The sequence below is a fragment of the Accipiter gentilis genome, chromosome 6 (genome assembly GCF_929443795.1).
Source record: "Accipiter gentilis chromosome 6, bAccGen1.1, whole genome shotgun sequence".
In the NCBI taxonomy this organism is placed as follows: domain Eukaryota; kingdom Metazoa; phylum Chordata; class Aves; order Accipitriformes; family Accipitridae; genus Astur; species Astur gentilis.
The window spans coordinates 2,406,486-2,424,904 of NC_064885.1; the positions used below are offsets into that span (position 1 = coordinate 2,406,486).

The 18,419-nt window shown below is 43.9% G+C and overlaps 1 protein-coding gene across 8 annotated transcripts in view; it reads left to right on the forward strand.

Annotated features, from left to right (window-relative positions):
* Positions 1-18,419, forward strand: part of ACACA (acetyl-CoA carboxylase alpha) — a 138,500-nt gene that overhangs the window by 79,918 nt on the left and 40,163 nt on the right. For all 8 annotated transcript variants that reach the window (XM_049802387.1, XM_049802390.1, XM_049802388.1 and 5 more), the window contains 4 exons: positions 9,180-9,449; positions 9,815-9,912; positions 11,128-11,248; positions 11,691-11,801. In XM_049802387.1, the coding sequence (XP_049658344.1) occupies positions 9,180-9,449; positions 9,815-9,912; positions 11,128-11,248; positions 11,691-11,801 (600 nt within the window). The remainder of the gene's footprint in view (positions 1-9,179; positions 9,450-9,814; positions 9,913-11,127; positions 11,249-11,690; positions 11,802-18,419) is intronic.

Below are 18,419 nucleotides of genomic sequence, written 5' to 3' on the forward strand. Positions count from 1 at the left end.
ACATTTTCTCTATGTGAAAAGGGGTCAAGACACTCTTCCTCTTAAAGCATTCAGCTGAGCTGAGTGCCCTAATTGTTTTAGCTAGCAGGCGAAATTGAGAAACCAGCATAAAATCCAGGAGATTTGTGGTCAGTGTGTTCAGCTGGATGTCAACAACCGAAGTTGCAATCCCTGCTCTAATACAGGGCAGACCAGGAGCTCAAAGCTGAGTTTCTCCTGTCCTCTCAGAGTTTGCAAGCAGTGTTCTGGGTTAACCTGGCTAACCTGTCTGCGTCTCCAGGAAAATCTGTGAAATGGGAATTCTCAAGAACTTTCACAATACAAGAGGTCTTCCTCCGCTTAGCTTGTGACCACTTCATGTAGCCCACCACCTCATTTGGCAGTAATTATCTCTTTGCTGGTAGTCTCAACAAAGAAGCCAAGGACTTAATGGACCATGAAAATATAACTTGCTATTTATTCCTAGGCAGTGCTTGCTCCTTCTGAGCAGAGGATCCTGTGTCTTGTCATGGCCACGCGAGGGAGCCTGCCATGCTGCTGGCCCTGCCGCTTACTCTTGCGGCACAGAAGACATCACTAATTCAGGGCCTTTTTCCAACCTCTTGTTCACCCAGTGCAGCCAGAGATCTTCCTGAAGGGCATCTGCTGTTTCTTTGGACTGCAGACAGAACCCTGGATGTTGCCTGGAGCTTTCTGCTAGGTGGTTTCTGGTCTGGATCCTTCATATTAAGCTTGTGACCTGTGTCCTGGTCTATGGTTACTCTTTTTTTGGGGGAAAGAGGGGGTGTGTGTTGTGAGTGTGTGTCCTCCATTACTAGTCTGGCTGCTTTGACACCTCTGTTCACATGTGAGACTGTTCTGATAAGCTCTGTCTGCTACCATAGGATTTCAGTAAGCCAACACCCTTGACAAGACTGAATGTGCCACACTAAAAAGTTGAGAACAGTTTGTAAATAATGCTCAGAGCCAGCAGGTATAGAAAGGAGCTGAAGAAGACAGTATTTTATCAGCAGAATCAAACGCCAGTCAATAGCTCCCTTCTAATGCCCCTCAGTAAAGACTGAATAGACTTTGGGACAAATGGTCTATAATTTATTGTACAACTGTGAGCATTTGAAGAACTAAGCACAGTACCAGAAGTGGATGCTCAGCCTAACTCCAGTCTGACACTTAAGATAGACATGGACCATTGAAATGTACAGAGTTTATATAGGCGGGAGGAAAAAAATCCACTTGTAGTTGTTTGTAATCTTACGCATTTTACTCTAAAATGTCTTTAAGAAGAAGATTTTAAGTTCATACCACAGCCTGGATGCTTATCTAGATTATAACACAAGACTTTTAACATTTCTTCTGATTTAATTTATTTTTAAGTAAGTGGAAGCCTTTTTTTTTTTAGTGGCACAATCTTTGGTGTTTCGGGCGAAGAGCTTCATAGGGCACGTGGGGTAGAGGTGTGTGATTGGGACTTTCTATGCTAATATTGGGAGGGATGGGTTTTAAAGGATGCAGCTCCTCACCCTGTTTGACAGTGTAAGAGGAGCTGATGGCTGTCCTCTGGGAGCTTTTTGCCCTGGCAGCTCACCTCTGTCAGGCCTGTCATCTAAGCCTCTGGTGTTGCTCTGTAGTTACGTGGTTGTGCTAAAACGGGGAAATCTCTGAGTCAGAAATTGTGTGAACACAGACAAGTGAACAGGGCTAGAGTTCAGACGTGCATGGCAACGCGTACAGTATTTAAAAAAGTGTTGGTTGCAGAAGCTCTGCTGAAGACACGACCTGTAATGTAATGACATCCTCTTCAAATGCCCATTGAAGACGGCTTTGTTCTGAAGATTAGCATATTAGCTGAAATCTTAGTGTGAAAAGGTAATTCCCTCAGCCTGTTGGAGAACTCAATATATTACTTGTCATTCTTGAGCTGGGCATTCTGATGCTTTTCTATAGCACTTTTTATGTATTTTTACTACAATTTACTGTGATCCTCTGGCACTGGGACTGCACCATCCACAGATAAAACCCAACTAATCTTCAAGGACAAGGAGAAAGTGAGCGTGAGGAGTGCCTGCAGCAACACCCGACGTTACCCTTCATCTCAGTCTCATGCGGTGTCCATGTAAAATGTGTCGTTTTCCCTATTGGCACTAGATGTCACAGTTTTTCCTTCTCAGTAGCATGAGAATCAGAAATAATCCATAATTGGAGCTGTTAGCTGGAGTGTTGGCAGGCACCCCTTCTTGTGAATGTGGGAAGGTTTGGCCAGGTGAAATTCAGGACAGCAGCGGGCAGAGGGCCGCTGAAACTCTGCTTTGGCAGCTCCCTGGATTGCCTGGGGCTGAAAGGTGTAGCTAATGAATTTTATACAAGCAAAGCTTAATAGTTGAACTGCATGTTCTGCTTTGTCACCCCGTGTTCCTACGTTTTATGACAGGCACAGGGTATTAAAACATCCGCTGGGCTACTTATGGCGGATGGTAAGTATTTGAGAAAAATCAGAGAGTGGGTGATGGCAAAGTCAGGGAATTAACATGAAGGTGAAGGAAAACACCCGTGCATCTTCTCCTCCCTGCCCCAGCCCCACCACTATCTTTCCCAGAGATTACTATTAGAATAGTTGTTTCTCTTTGGGTTTCTCAACACTTCTTGATGAGTTTTGGAAACAATCCTGACCTGAAGGCCCTTCTGGCAGTAGGAGCGGGTTTAAATAACAGGGAAGCTGGACAACTATTTGTGCTGCACAGCAGGTGGTGTCTCCTCATCTGAAATACTCGTGATGCAATTTCAGAAGGTGATCCTCCTTTGGCAGAATAATTTTAGACCCTATCAATTAGATGCTTGGCAGTCACAATGATATGTGGGGGTAGGGATCAGGACAGAGCACATTTTTGTCATGGACTGGAAAGTGTTATTTTTAGTAAAAGGTGGAATTGTCTTGTGACAAGTAGAATATAATACAAATTAAAAGAGGGTCCCCCTAGCATCACTGAAAGCTGATTTTTTTTTTTTCTCACTTCCATGCCTAGATCATTTAATGTAACTTTATGAGTGTCAGGTGTGTGCATGGGAGGATGGAACTGATGTGGGGTCTTTCGAACTCTGTTAGAGTTGGGATGGATGCGTGTCACAGTGTATATAGAGTATCTGCTTAGTTGAAGAGTGGTTGTGTAGTTAAGCAGGGCTACTCTGTAATACCGTGAATTGTTTGAAGGGTTAATATTCATGCAGATCAGTATCTTCAATGTGGTTTCTCACAGTGTTGTAGATGCAGTATCTTCCATGGCCTGATTTTGGAAAAGGTGCATGTATGCTGCGGCAGCACTAGAAGTTCAAGATTTGAAAAGGCTTTCCTTACAGAACTGGAGGTTATGAGCCTCTAACATATGCCTTTGAGTTAGAATTTATTATAATTACAAGATGAAGTTTTGGAAGGTTATAAGGAAATTTTTAAAATTTTTTTTAGTATAATCAGATATGACTGTTGAATTTCATAATGCTATCAAACAAATACAGAATTTTAATTTTGTTACCTTTCTTGTAATTCTGACTTTTATCAAAAGTTTACGTTGAAATCACACCTCTAATAAGTGTTAACACTTTACAAAATTTAAATTCTTGGGCAGGAAATAGCCCCACACATCACAGGTGGGGCTCTCTGAGGACACTGAAAGCAGTGACCGCCCAAATCATGTCTTATTCAAAGAGCAACTAGAGCTCCAAATTTCTTGAAGGGTTTTAAAATCCTCAAATATAAGCATTACTAGATCAGAGATGTAAGTGGTGGTGCAAAGAGTTTTATTCTGTATTTTGATATATATGTTTGAACACGTGTATATAGATAATATGGATACTGTAGACAAGAAAGTTCTTGCCTACAGGAAAGCTCCTAATAAAGGTTATCTGTCGCTCTCTGTAATTTATCTTTATCTGTCTGTAACTTCACCAGATGCAAACTATTTCAGCTGAAGTTTTCAAGCCTTACACTCTGCGTAGGGAGAAGTTAGTTATTGTTTAGTTTGGAAAGCTTAATCAAAAATGCTTTTGTTTTGGTGAAAAAGCTGGCAGTGTTTCTCAAAGCTGATTTTGTGGGCTTGTAGCAGGAACTTGAATTTGATAGAGAATTTGGTTTGAGTTCAGCATTTATGCCCTTTGCTATCCCCAAGAGAGCTGTCCGAGCTTCGTACCTTGCAACACAGATGTGTGTGCAGTGAAAACTACTTTTACACCGTCCTTAATGGGTTCTTGAGCTTTCCTTTTGGTGCTCTGTGTGTCCATCCACTTTCCCTGAACTCCAGCCAGCCTTTTGCTGATTTGTTTCCTGGCTTGCCATCCGAGTGCCCTTTGGTCTAGCACAAGGCACGAGACAGTACGAATTCACGTCTCCTTCAGCCCACTGTGCTGCATGACACCCTTTACTGAGCAAGCCTTTGTCACGTCTCGTCCTGGAACCGCTTCTTCCCATCTCTCATCCACTTGGCTGCATGCTGTTCAGAAGAACCATGCCAGCGTGCACTTGGCTGTGCCGCCTGCGACCACTGCTTTGATTGCTAAATGACACCTTTTTCAGAGCCAAGAAGAGAGTGAAGGAATCCTGGGTTTTGGCACTCCACCCTTGTCAAGGCATTAAGTCTGAATGCCTCTGGCAAACCACGTGCATCGTGCCCTTTTTCTGGGAGTTGGTTCACGCTGAAGATAAAAATTTTACAGCTTTTGGTCACAGTATAACTGCAGAGAGTCTCTCTGGGCATCAGAGTCGAATGATGAAATACCGAAATTGCTACGTCTGCATTAAGTAAAATTTCTGGGGATGTCTTCGTTCCCTTTCTAAAACACACCTCGTCCATGGCTATGCGGCAGAGTGATTCAGCATCCTGGGGTCAGTGGACATTGGTTTACCTCCAGAATAGACAGAGGTTGTGAAGGGGGAATAAAGCACGTGTTCCTTGATTTAACAATGTCAGAACATGTGTGCACAGCAGGGGAGAAATGTGCTTTCATTAACGGTCAGCTTCAGCATTTCCAGCGCTCACATGCTAGACCACTACAACTGTTGCATTTCCTTTCTTATTATAACTTTTGTATGTAGTAAATACTGACATAGAAATGTATTCATGTTTTATATATATTTTTTACATATAAAACTTACATACGATACAGATGCAACAGAATGGGAACAGGACAAAATTGTTGTTGGGGATCTGTAAGTTCAGTTGTCCTACTTAGAGATTTTGAGACCCGTGTCCAGGATTCCAGATTTGGACGTAAATAAATAAAATGAAGCATGGCATAAAGTGCCTAGGTTCAAGCATCATCCTTGTTGAGAGAGAAGTAGAATAAACCAACCCAATTGGCATGGCTCAAGCGTAGATGCTGTCAAATAGTAAGCTGTTCTCGTTTACATCAGATTTTCTGTCAGCTACGCTTCTCCAGGAATTACAGAAACTGCTAGAAAGAGACTTAAAAGCCCCCTCTGCCTGAACACCAGCCTCCATTTGCATTGGCTTCCCTTCATTCGGAGTCTGTTGTGCTTTCAGGAGGCAGACTGGGATCGGTTTCTTCCCCATTCCCCTCGGTGCCTGTTGTCAACAGCTCCGGCTGCCACTAGCAGTCAATTTGTAACTGCATCAGTGTGTGTATTACTGTTCACATCGATAGCACAATTAATGTTGAAGTCAATTTTGGTGTTAATTTTAGGCCATGATTAGTGTTGACACTGTGTGTCAAACTAATGGCATTTATGAGCACCATGAAAACGAACGTTAGTTAATATCGTGTTTTTACTATCTGTTAATGGTTACATTAAGCCAAAGATCTAGTGGGAGAAGGTGTGTATAAAATTATATATATAAAACTTGTGTGTAATATATGTGTGTCATGCAATTCTGCATTGCTGGTGCTATTCAGGGAGCAAATGACATCTGAGCACTGAATCCTAATCACAGTTTGGAACATCAGAAATAATGATCACTTCTGATCGGAGGTTGTGAATAATTCATCTGGTTTGATTTTCACGTTCTGTCCAGTGATACTTTTCAAACCAAATGTGTTCCTACAGGAGAATAATGGTCCCACTTCTTATGGAAATACTGTGGCACAAATCATTTTGCCAACATAAAAACAGTTAAATAAGACGGTTCCTGCTTTTATTTTTTCCTCCCTCTTGTCTTCATTCCTGGCTGTGCTGGGAATAGAGCTGTGGCAGGAGAAGCACTTCCGAACTGCGCTGGCTCTTAAAAAGAGCCCATTTTGAAGCCACTGCCGCTTACCATTACCCATTATTGTTCTGACAGTGCTCTTAGGTGATTAGCTCAGCCTGTCTAATTAACCTGTGAACTCTCAGTTTTTTTGGCATGCTGCCGTTAACTTAAAAATCTCATCTTTTTCTTTTCTGAAATAGAAAGCTATCTTCCACTGCCCATAAATTTAAACAGAATCTACATTGTTCATAGCAAAAAAATCCTTAGTTGTGCCCTGTGATTTTTATTACTGGATAAATGGCACAAAACACGCTATGTCTTGGGGAGGCAAAAAGACACACAAGTTAATAAAGTGGTGCACTTTAATTTTTCTTTTCTTAAACTGCGTATCGTTGCTCCACATTTCTCAGCTTTAAACTGTTTTCAAGAGTTTGTGTTTACTGTGCCCTGACTAGATAGTTTTTCCTATTGTACTAGTGAGCATTAACAAAAGGGGGTTTGTTTATTTAGAGGATACATAATCTTGGGTTAGGGAACTATTCCAAGACTTCTGTTACAATCTGAATTTTCTTAATAGGAAATGCTTTTAATTTGCCTGTTTTCTGTACTGTCAAAAATCATCAGGCTGATGAAAGTGAGGAAAATCTCTTAACATCTTGATAAGTGAGACAGACTGTGGGACCAGTCCTGGATACTAACTGAGCTCGGTCACGAGTCCCTAAGCCCTGGAGCAAGTCTTAATTCATCTGCCTCACGTGTGAGCTGAGAGTGCTAGGATTTTACTTCCAGTATGTTGTGGTTATTGTGTAGGTGTTTGGCAGTGTCTTTATGTGTTCTATCTTGCAGTTTACTGCGGTGACAAGTATTTAGCAAATACAAAGCCTGGGCATTTCTCCTGTTGCTTGTGTGGCTTGTGTTCATCTGATGGTGCTTGAAGCTTCCTGGTGTGGTCCTGGCCGATGGGATCAGTGTAGCTGTAAGGAAACGACTCCTTACACAAAAATGTGGAAATGAGCGTTACTTCTGTGCTGTTTTGGAAGAAGTTTATGGTGCAGTTTTAAAGAGAATATTGCCCCACCTTCCCTGTGGGTTTCTATCAATAACTAAAGCTGGTTTCTGAGATGGTATCAGAAAGACTGGGTAAGTGAACTGAGCTGCAGTAGGTGATGGGCTATAGACGTGCATCCCTTATTTCTTAGAGGCTAATCTTGAAGCCTTTAACTTTGGATTTGCGGACTTTTTTAACCTGCTGTTTCTAATTGCAAGCTTGCCCACAGCTGAGAGTTAGAATAGAGACACAGTATCCAGCCCCTGGCATCTCTTTTCCTGCAACAGTCAGGTCTGAAGGACAAAGCGTACTTTTTTTCTTCTTTTTTCACCTTTATTCTTCCTTTTTCTGCTATGAAAGGCCAGCAGTAGAAGAGCAGAAGTCCAAGAAACCCCTCTGGCTGTGTAGGTTTGTCTGGGATGAATTAGGTTGCTTTACCAGACTCTAGACTGGTTGTCTGTGTGACCGCGGTCTCTTTGCACACACTTCTGCTCTGTGTGCCTGACCAACAGCTGCACCCACTTGTTTTACAGCATTACAACTTTTCCCTTTAACTTGGCAATAATACTAGTATTTTAACAAAGCATCCCACTGACTTCTAGGGATTTACGCTCCTGTCTTTGAAACTGCTGCAGCATCACTCTCTTCCAAACACCGCAGTTGGATGCTAAGATGTAACTGTAAGTCTGCAAATATTCAGAGGCAAACAGATTAATCCCTTACGATGTATCAGTCAAAATAGCAGTGGGTGAAACTGAGACCAAGGAGAAGGTGAACTGAAACACCATCATTCTGTTAACTTGCAATCTCAGCTCTCTAAAGGGGAGGTGTAAGGGAAGGATCTGCCAGTAGCCAGTTGTAATATTTTTGGATTGCTGCCTGCTTTACTTCCAGTGACCCTTTGATTAATTCCTCTGCCTTTTTATTTTTTTTAATGAGCCTGTTATGGCATATCTTATTGCAGATGCTGATTGGATCTCAACTGTGTATTGTGCCATTTTGATTTGGATTAAATGGCACATATCTATCTGCTGCTTCTCCCCTCTCCCCCTTCCGCTTTAGTTCATCATGTTCAGAATTCACAGTCTCTACAATGAGAGTTTCAACCCTCCTGATTGCAGAGGATGTGCAATCGGCTTGAGGAATGTGTACTCAGAGCTTATGATCCTTGGGCAAGCGGAGACTGGGTGATGCATGTGGCTTTCAAGGGGCGCTGCTATTTCCGTCTGTTAATGGCATTCCAGGATGGCCAACTCCCTAGTGCAGTGATACGCAGCAGCTGAGAGATGGAAGATGCAGGGTACAGATGTTGCTGATCTCCATAAGATGGGCCAGAAGAGATCATCCGGTGATTTTAAAAAGAAAAATATGCAGCAAAAAGCATTACTTATCCAGGCAGGTTTGGAAAGAAACTGCTGCAGTATTTGGGAGGGAAAAAGGGAAGAGCCAAAGAAATGAAAGGAAGGACAGAAAAAAAATGGAGGTAGTTATGAAATAAAAGGATTATTAAAATGAGAGCAGGGAGAGAGAGAACCAGGGTGATGAGGTTGTGGGGTGATATCTGGGTAGCTTAAGCAGATGGTCAGGAGCCCTGTACAGCCGTACATCCATCCTCACCCTGTGAGCTCTGGCACATGGAATAAATGCAGCACCCTGCGAGAGCGGCGTTTGCAGAATGTGTTTTGGACCTGTGACAAATCCCTGAATGGGGAGAGGGAGGGCCAGTATTAATGTCTTGGGTGGGAAGAGAGCAATGGAGGATGTGCTCCAGTGAGTGTGGAAAGGATCAAGTCCTGCCAGCTGTTCTCTGCTGTTATCCGAGTTCCCAAAGAAAATGTACGAAGTGCAACACACATAAGAAAAATGGCGCCTGCGTGATTCATGTCTTTCACATCTTGAAGATACGCGTTTAGTTTTTGTTCTCTGCTCTTCAATTGCAGATTGGGATGGTGGCCTGGAAGATGACTCTGAAGACCCCCGAGTATCCAGAAGGCCGTGATATCATTGTCATTGGCAATGACATTACATACCGAATAGGTTCTTTTGGGCCTCAAGAGGACATGCTGTTCCTCAGGGCTTCAGAGCTTGCTCGAACACATGGCATCCCCCGTATCTATGTGGCTGCCAACAGTGGAGCCAGGATTGGTTTGGCTGAGGAGATTCGGCACATGTTCCATGTAGCTTGGGAAGATCCAGATGACCCATACAAGGTAAAGGAGGCACAGGAATCAGAGGTCAAGCTCTGCAATAGCTCACAAAATAATCTTATTTTTACACCGCCTCTTGTAATAGAGGTGAGGGTAAACATTTGACAGACTGTTCAGTCCAAAGTTCTCCTTGGTATTGGATCTCTCAGGCAGCAGGATTGGCATCCAGAATGAGTTAGTGCTAAATGTTGAAAACATCCCTGGCTTTCACTGATGTCAGCTGGAGCTCTGACATTATGGGAGAATGTTCTTATCGCTATCTGGAATTAAATTCTGCTCTCTTGAAACTTTCTTTTTGGAAGGGTTTATTAGGGATCGGGAAGGGACTACAGGTGGGAATGAGATGAATGAACTGTTTTTCCCTGCAGGGATACAAATACTTGTACCTGACTCCTCAAGACTATAAGAAAGTCAGTGCCCTGAACTCAGTTCACTGTGAACATGTGGAGGACAATGGAGAGTCCAGGTAAGCACAGACAGGTCAGAATGAAAAGCTTTCTGTTCATCCTTGGGTATATAAGGTGATGCCTGTCATGTCCTTGTCTTCAGCTAGGGCATTCTGTAGGATCCAGCTATGTAGAAAGCCATAGCTGTGTGCGGTCAGAGCATGGAACAGGAAAGTTAAAAGTTGTATCATGGCATGCCTTGTTTGAGGTGGTGCTGTGTTGACTCCTACTGCCTAGGGGCCCAAGTCATGACTGAGGGTCCTGCGGTGGTAAGCACTGCATGACCAGGACAATGGTTCTTGTCCAAACACTTGCAGGCTAAATTTTGAAAATTACTTTTCTGCTAGATTCTGTAGAAAGGATAAAAGAATTCGTGAGTGAAGACTAAGCCCTCCTTGCATTTGGAAGGGTTGGGCTGCAGTGATTGCACTAAACTGCCTTACAGCCTATGGTTTTCCACACACAGTCTACTCTAAGTGCCTGCACCTTCCCGCTGCATCCTAAAGGCAGCATATCTGAAAATGAGGTGCAAAGAAGCTTTCAGAGCTAGACTGAAGCTCTAATGGTGCTCCTGGGCAGAGGGAGGAGGATGTGCTTGGGAAGAAAAGAAGAGCCTAGTTTGCAGACTGGCAAGCTCTGAAAGAACAAAAGGATGGTGCTGGGTGTGGGGATGTGTGTGTGCCTGCGTGTGTGGTGGGGAAGCTAGTAGCTCTCTTCAGTGAAGCACTTAAGCACACACGCTCAAGTACTTTGCTTAGCAAGGGCCTAGTGGAAAAGATAGAAGCCAGTTTGAGAGTGCCGAGTAAGAAGGGACCGTGCTGGGGAAGGAAGGCATGAAAGAAGAAACTAAAGAAAAGGTAAGTGCCTCATTATAAACTCTTGTTCTGTTTCTTTCTTTCTGCTTTTGACTGCATTTTCTTCCTTTCTTGCCCTTTTTCCTATAATCAGCCAGCTCCTCACGTCTTGTGGGAATGACAGAAGAACACTTTTCATGGGCATTCCTCTCCCTTGGCATTTCCTCTTTGCAGTGCTGCTTTGGCTGCTCATATGTAGGACTATTCCATGGTGTTCAACAAGACTGCAGAATGACCCCATGTACAGGTCCTGGCTGGGTTTTATGCACATTACACTTTGGAGTCTTAATGATATTTAGTCACTTTTCATTTTCTTCGTAGCAAACTGATTCAGCAAATCACTGGACCTTGTGACTCAAAGGCTGTATGTGTCTCCCTCAGGTATAAGATAACAGATATTATCGGAAAGGAAGATGGACTTGGAGTAGAGAACCTCAGAGGATCTGGCATGATTGCTGGAGAGTCATCTTTAGCCTATGAGAGTATTATCACCATCAACTTGGTAATCCCCCACTGCTTTCTATTCTTCAAACTGTATTCTCTGTTTCAGCTAAAAATCCTGCAGTGATACCCAGAAGGTACACCTGGGATCAGACTTCTGGTTGATGTAAATTGGCTCTTGTAGGCTTTGAGCAACACTACTGGCACCATTACAGGGCTGGGTCCGTTTCAGACTAAATTTAAAACACTTTCAGAAAACAGCTATTTGGCTTCATGTTTGCTCAGTCTGTAAGTTACTGCTGCTCTTTTTTTAAATAAAATACACATATGTTCAGATACTGTGTTTTACAAAAAAATATATTCTGGAGTTTTGCAGTGAGAGTAGATTTTTATAGCCTTGTAATACAAACATGCCTATTTTTATCTAGATGTTTGAATCAATAGGTTTTGGCTGTGTGGTAAGACAGAAATCAATGTGATTTCTTTTTTTTTCTTTTTTTAAGGTTACATGTCGGGCAATTGGAATTGGGGCTTACCTTGTTCGGCTAGGTCAGAGGACTATCCAGGTTGAGAACTCTCATATAATCCTGACTGGCTGCGGAGCCCTCAACAAAGTAAGTCTTTGCATTTCATTCTTTAGAGCTATGTGAATTGAGTTGGTGTTTCTGTGAGTTCTGCTGGAGGCTCAAGCTGCTGCCACCACTATACCTGTCATTGTGCTTGGTCCCTTTTGCTTTCTCCTGTCTTGGGCTCCTCCCAGTCAAGGAGGAGAATGTACACAGGGCAGCAGCTGTGAAACTTTCATGCCTTTGCAGTCTTTTTCTTTTCTCTCTGGTCAGAAAGCACTCCTTTCATGCACCTGTTTTTCTTGACAAGAACATCGTATTGACAGCCAGAGGCACTATTCCAGGCATCCTGGTCAGAGATTGGCAGGGGACCTAGGCAGAACTGCAGATTTGAGGGCTTGAGCATGAACCAGGTGAAGGGGAAGAAGGAGAAGCAGCTTTTAACATCGGTTGTGTGCAGTGACTAAATGACAGAAGTGGAGAAGCCCACCGACTGGGCAGCATCTTCTCCCACCCACTGTGTACTGTGATAGAGGAAACAGGGCTGTCGCCAGTGTCTGGAAGACTGTGTCTCAGAACACGTGGGCCAGAATCACCCTGAACTTTCAGCCATCCACAGCATTGCATTAATACTGGGGGAGCATTGAAGCCTGAGAAAGAGTGCGTGGATGGTGATTTTCAAGGGGTCAGACCTGCTGGAAATCTCAGCTTTGGGGGAAGGGAGGAATAACTCGGGCTGTAAGAAAACTTACTGCTTTCACTACTAAAGTGGCTCTTCTTTTTTTTTCCCCACCAGAGGCGGTTTTTCTCCCTTGCTGCCCCAAGCCTATTAATATCACAGCCTCTGGCTCCTTGTCTGTAGCAGACACGGCTCACAGCCGACTCCTCTCTTGTCCCTCTTACTAAGGGCTTTGTTTACGTGGGAGTTAGGATTGTGTGGGCGCAAGTGCCCTTCCCCATTGTGCAGCTTTGTTCTCAGGCACTCTCCAGCACCTGGGGTGGTTGTGCTTCATCGCAAGCTGCGTTTCAAGGAGTGCCTGCCTGACAATGGGAGATAAAAGGAAAATAGTCTGTTGTTGAATTATTCCCCTGAATAAAGGGGGCTCTGCAGAAAATGAAGCATTGATCCTATCAACCCTAGGATGCAGCACCTTCAGTTAGATCTCTTACACACATCACACACACCTGCATCAATGGAAGGAAAAGAGGCATTTGAAGACCCATCCTTTAAAAAGAAATTGAGTCAGTTTAGTGCTTGCTGAAGTGGAGTAAGTTGCCTGGTTCCAGCTGTCATTTGTTGGGGATCGGGGCCCTGCAGAGTTTCCCAGATGGCAGGGCCGGTCTGTTTAGTCCTTCTCTTCTGCTCTCTTCTTTCCAGGTTTAACTGCAGTCTCTACCCGTGGTGTGAATGTTTGTTTTTATAGGAATAGATTAATCTCGCTACATTTTAAGCAGTTAAAAACTAAGGATTTAGTCTAAATTAAGCACCTGACATCTGTCAGCAGGTGTAGGCAGAAGGAGATGCTTTCTGGGAGGTGACTTATCCCATCCCAAGAATTTCAGTGGGCTGAATAATCCCACATGTCCTTTTCTCTCCTCCCTGCCTGCTCTGTTGGAAAGGCATATACTTTTATGTAGGCACTGAACCTCTGCCTGCCTAAAGGTCAGGCAAAGGAGGAACCTATTGCATCCTATCCAGCTTTCCCAGTAGGACAGCTAAGCCCAGACCCAACAAGAAGTTTATCTGTCCTTGAATATTGGGAGACTGGGAATTCCAATTCACTCCTGGATGTTGTGTGATGTATCTTCCTAGTTCATATGATCTTTATTTTCCAGTCCCTGCAGTTCTGGTCAGAGCTTCATGAATGGATCCAGCTATAATCGTGTCCCAGAAGTATGTCTGAAGTAGTGAAATGATGTCCAGTACTAATGTGAAATGACCAAGCTCAGTCCAGTTGAGACCTTAAGAAGGGTGTAAAACAAATGGTGAATGCTAATGCATTTGCATCATTCTGCCATGGAGGCAGTATCTATTTCACTTAATGCTCTGTCTCCCTGTTCTTATATGGAAACTGTTAAACACTTGTCCCTTGAATTTAGATGGACAGTTTGAATTTTCTTCTGGCTAGAAGTCAGGTCTCTGTCGGCCAGGGGCCAATTAAGCAAAGTCTTCCCTTGTAGGAATGCAGAGGCTATTTGGACATGATATATGATGTGTTCTTGTTCATTCGTGTCAATAAGACTCCAGAAGAGTCTTGCTTCTTGTTCCCTTGGATTAGCTGGGGACAAGGGCCCTGTGCAGCAAAGTCAGTGCTTTACTTTGTGGGAATTAGAAGGTCACCCATCCAACTGGCAGAGTCTTGAGGAAAGATCATGACTGAAACAAAGATAAATAAATGGAAACTGCTACCTTGCATGACAGTTGGAAGTGAATGTTTTCTAACACAGTTGCATATAAATATTCCTTTATCTTTTCCCAATGAGGTGTCAGAGATTCGGGACAATTTTTTCTGTTGCTGACTTTTAATTACTGCCTTCATAGAGGATGCTGTACAAAGCTTAATCGTAGTCTTGTGTCTGCATACACGTCGTCTTCAAAATGTCTTCTCTCTGCAAGAAGAGAATGTTAAGTGCAAAAATGTTTCTGCAGCAATGGAGACAATTAGGCTTTCAGAGAGCAGTGAGATTTTTTCTGGAAAGTTGTTTGTTTGTTTGTTTTTTTAATTCCCCCCATGAAATACTGGATTCTTTTTAATTTACAGGGGGAGCAGAGGGGGACTGTGACAAACATTACGTGCCAGCAGATCTGTTGCTCGTCTTGTTCATTATCATTATATAAAACCAGCCTGAGGGTTTAGGTGTAGAGGGAAAGGTCCAGCTGCCAAAACCAGACTGTAACCTATAACTTAGATGATGAGCTCAAGGTCAATATCATTTTTAGCTGAAGCTAATGTTTGATTCTGGAGGTTGACTAATCACATGCTGGCTGTTCACTGCATCCGTGTCACTGCTTTGTAAGTAGAGAGGCATATCACTGTAAGACACCTGATAGCAGGCAGGTTTAAGGATCTCTCAGCCCCATTGCCTGTCAGGGGTGACAAGAAACTGCACAAGAGCTGTACAAGGTTTCCCTCTGCTCCTGATTAAGCTGTCTTTGTTTATAGTCCGGACCGACAGGCAAGGGAAAGACTTGGGGAAAAGGTGTGATGCTCTGTGGTGGGGACAGTGCTCTGCATGTGGGGCACCAGGGCTGCATTTCATCTGTACCCCTTTTGTCTTCACCATTGCATTTCAGCAGGGGGTGGAGAGGTGGAAATGACATTTCATTCCTCTCCTGTGAGTGTGTGCGCGCGCCTGTGCTGAGCCCGCTGACCCCCCTGAAAATTGAAATAATGATAATGCGCGTCTCCTGACTGCATCAAAGTATCAGCACATCAAAAGCCAGGAGGCATGAAATGCAAATGATAAAGTGAAAGCAGATGGATTGTGCATGATCGCCTGATGCCCAATGAATTTTAAAAGATGCTGGTTCACATGGGGAGAGGGGCTGAAATAAACACGTTATCCCTGCAATTTTTTTTTTGTTCTTGCTGCTCACTCCTGACAATATTTTTTCACACTTCAGCGAGCAGCCACTCCATCTCTCTCCCTCCCTCTCCCTCTCTTTCTCTCCCTCTCTCTCTTTCGCTGTCTACCTCACACACGTCTCGGGTCATGTCGCCGCAGCTCCGGTGGAAATAATAAGATATAAACCACGAGGTTGTTATTTGCATAGAAATAGCATGGAGCCCCAGGCAGCATGGGAGAAGGACACAGAGATCATTTGTCTAAAATTTTAATGAAAACTTTTGCTGAGGCAGAGATTTTTATTTTTTTTTTAACTTTCCCTGCCTCCCCCTTTTTCCACCCCCATACCTTCCTCCACCTCCCTCAACTCCCTTTCCTCGTCATAACCTAAACATGGTGCGATTTCATATGAGATAGGTGACGTGCTGCCGCCGTGCACTAACAGGTTAATTTCTATTAGTTTTCTTTTTAATAGAAGACCGAAGAGCCCAGCACTCCCAATTTATGCATTGCTTATATGGTTCAAGGTTCCAGGACTACATTTAATTTCAGTCCTCATAAGGATGTTCCCAAGTCTGTCGCTGTCCTATTTTTAATTAGTTTGCTCCTCCTTGTCTTTTGTGTTTAAAAGAAATCCTGTCTTTAAGGCTGTTCTGTTAATGTAAACAAATAGTGGCTTTCAATCACATTTTCTTTACAGATACATGTTCTAGGCTTTTTCTAAGGGAAGGCAGGTTTAGCAGAGATTTTCAGGGACCTACTAACTTGATACACATCAGTTCATTATATAGAAGTTCAGCCTGGTATCTCAAACAGTTCATTTTCGGAGTGATGATGAAGAACTGTCCCACACACTGCACTTCACGACAGGACATCTAAAGTGGTCGTCACTTCTGGAGGTGGAGGGAAGAATCTAACGAGCAGACTGTTCTGTTTCCTTTCCCTCATGTTTAGCTTTATTTTCCCCAAACTCTCCAGGTTTGGCCTGCCTGAATGATGGATCAGGCCCTCAACCTGTCCTCCGGTGTGCTCATCGCTGGGGCCCCATGGCACCATGCTGTTGGCCTGGTTTGTCAAGAACATCCAAGTGTGAGCTTGACAAGTACCACCTGCCAGGGGTATATGTCCATGTAGGGAAAGAGGCAGTGAAGATGAAGGGTTAGAAACCACTAAAATATGAAATGTTTGAAGCATAGTTCAAAAGCAGAACTCTGGGCTTCATTTCCCAGTCTGCAGCCAACTGCCTGCCTGGTCGTGGTCTGACATTTTTGATCAGAATGGGTATAATGGCAGTTACCTGCTGACAGCTTGGTCTTGAAACTTTAGTTCATTTGTATTTGCAATGCGTTTTGAGCTCATCAGGTGCAAAGTACCTGCTATCAGTGGTGTGTTGGCAGGGTAGGTAAGCCCATCCTCAGGATTTCTTTCTGTGGAAGTTTTTGCCTTCAAAATGACCGTAACTTAAACAATGCGTCTGCTCGTATAACCTATTGTAGACCTGAAAGAGCTCAGGAACCAATTTACCAGATTAGTAATGCACTATTTCTGGCACTGCGAACTGGTGTTTTTTAGGGGGAGAAAACATTTCTGAAGAACAGCTTTAAGAGGGGTGTTTGTGAGGTGAACTGATTAGTGGAAACTTGATGGCTTGCTAAATGTAAATATCTAAGGAACTTCTAAGCCTAGTACCAGCAATTGTCCAATGACCTTTCTTGAGTACATCTTTCATTAATGGAGACATTGCTTGGGCACGGTAAAGACGTTAACATGATGGGTGCCATACTGTGTCAGGATCGCGTAGCGTATGTGTCAATCACGTGACTGTGGATGAGTCCCTGAGGACTTGTTGATACAACAGACCATAATTGCTGCAAGGATCTTTTTGACAATCTGCATTTAAAAACCAACACCCCAACAGCCCCTTTGCACGAGGCCAGAAGAGAATATCCTTGTATTTTAAATTCAGCCCTGAATTGTACTGACCGTCAAAGCCAGGACTGAGATCAGTGCGGCTGCTTTTGAGGAGGTACACGGTTTCCTTGGTGTAGATCTGGGGTAGGACTGCAGCTGAACCGGGGGGACATCCACACGGCAGGCAGAGGAGCAGCATATATGCGAGCCAGCTTGAAACCAGCTCGCTGGGATGGTGGTTATCCCCGGCTGTTAAGTTGCTCAGTGAGACAAGTTTATTTTGAGGCATTTCGGCCACCGTGGCTCTCTGACGTTGGTCGCTCTTCAGTGTCTTCTGACTGACAGGCGGACATACCCTGCCTGCTTGCTGGGAAGTCGCTCGGTCTCCGCGCTAAAGCAGCCTGGCACTGACTCGATGTTTGCAGGTTGTGGCTGCGGGAAGCTGCAGAACTTGTTGGGTGCCCTGGGACTCAAATAACGGCGTGAGACAACAGGTCGGGGCTTGGGAGGAGCAGGCAGAGCTGCTCGGGGGTGCTGTGCCTGTGGGAAAGGCTGCTGGGTCAGGTCTGAAGCTCGCTGGAGGAGCTCTAGTGGGAGGAATAGGAAGCTTACACAGTCTGTCAGTCTGTCTAGTGTGAGCGATCGGTCTTCAGTATCACAAGCAGTAATATTTACCCTTCATTTTCACAATCTGGAAAAATAAATAGAAGCCCTGTGAGACGGATGCTGTTTGGGGGTTTTACTGTAAAATACAGAACATGGAAAGCTCTTTTTTTGAGATTCCAGGCAGGGATAGCTCAGTATCTGCTCAAGATGACTCCAGTCTTGGGATTAGATCAAAGCAATCATGTGAGAGCAATCATGTGAGTTAGAACAGCAAGTGCCATCCCTGTCATTCAAAGAAGCATTATAATTATTAATGCATGATATGAATCTTTCTGTAGTGGCACAGCAAGACTATTAGGAAGATACGTATGGGTGCAGGGTGTTTGAGAATGCTAATCAAAGAGGGTCTAGAAAATGTCAAACAGAAATTGACACTTCAACAGCATTAACCGTCAGTCAGTTCCTCTCCTGGATCTCACCAAGGTTACCCCGCTCTTGGCTCCAACTGTGGGGGAGGCAGGAGGGGCCGCTCTCCTGTGCCGTGGGTGGTTATGGCAGATGATGTGGTGAGAGCAAGGGTGG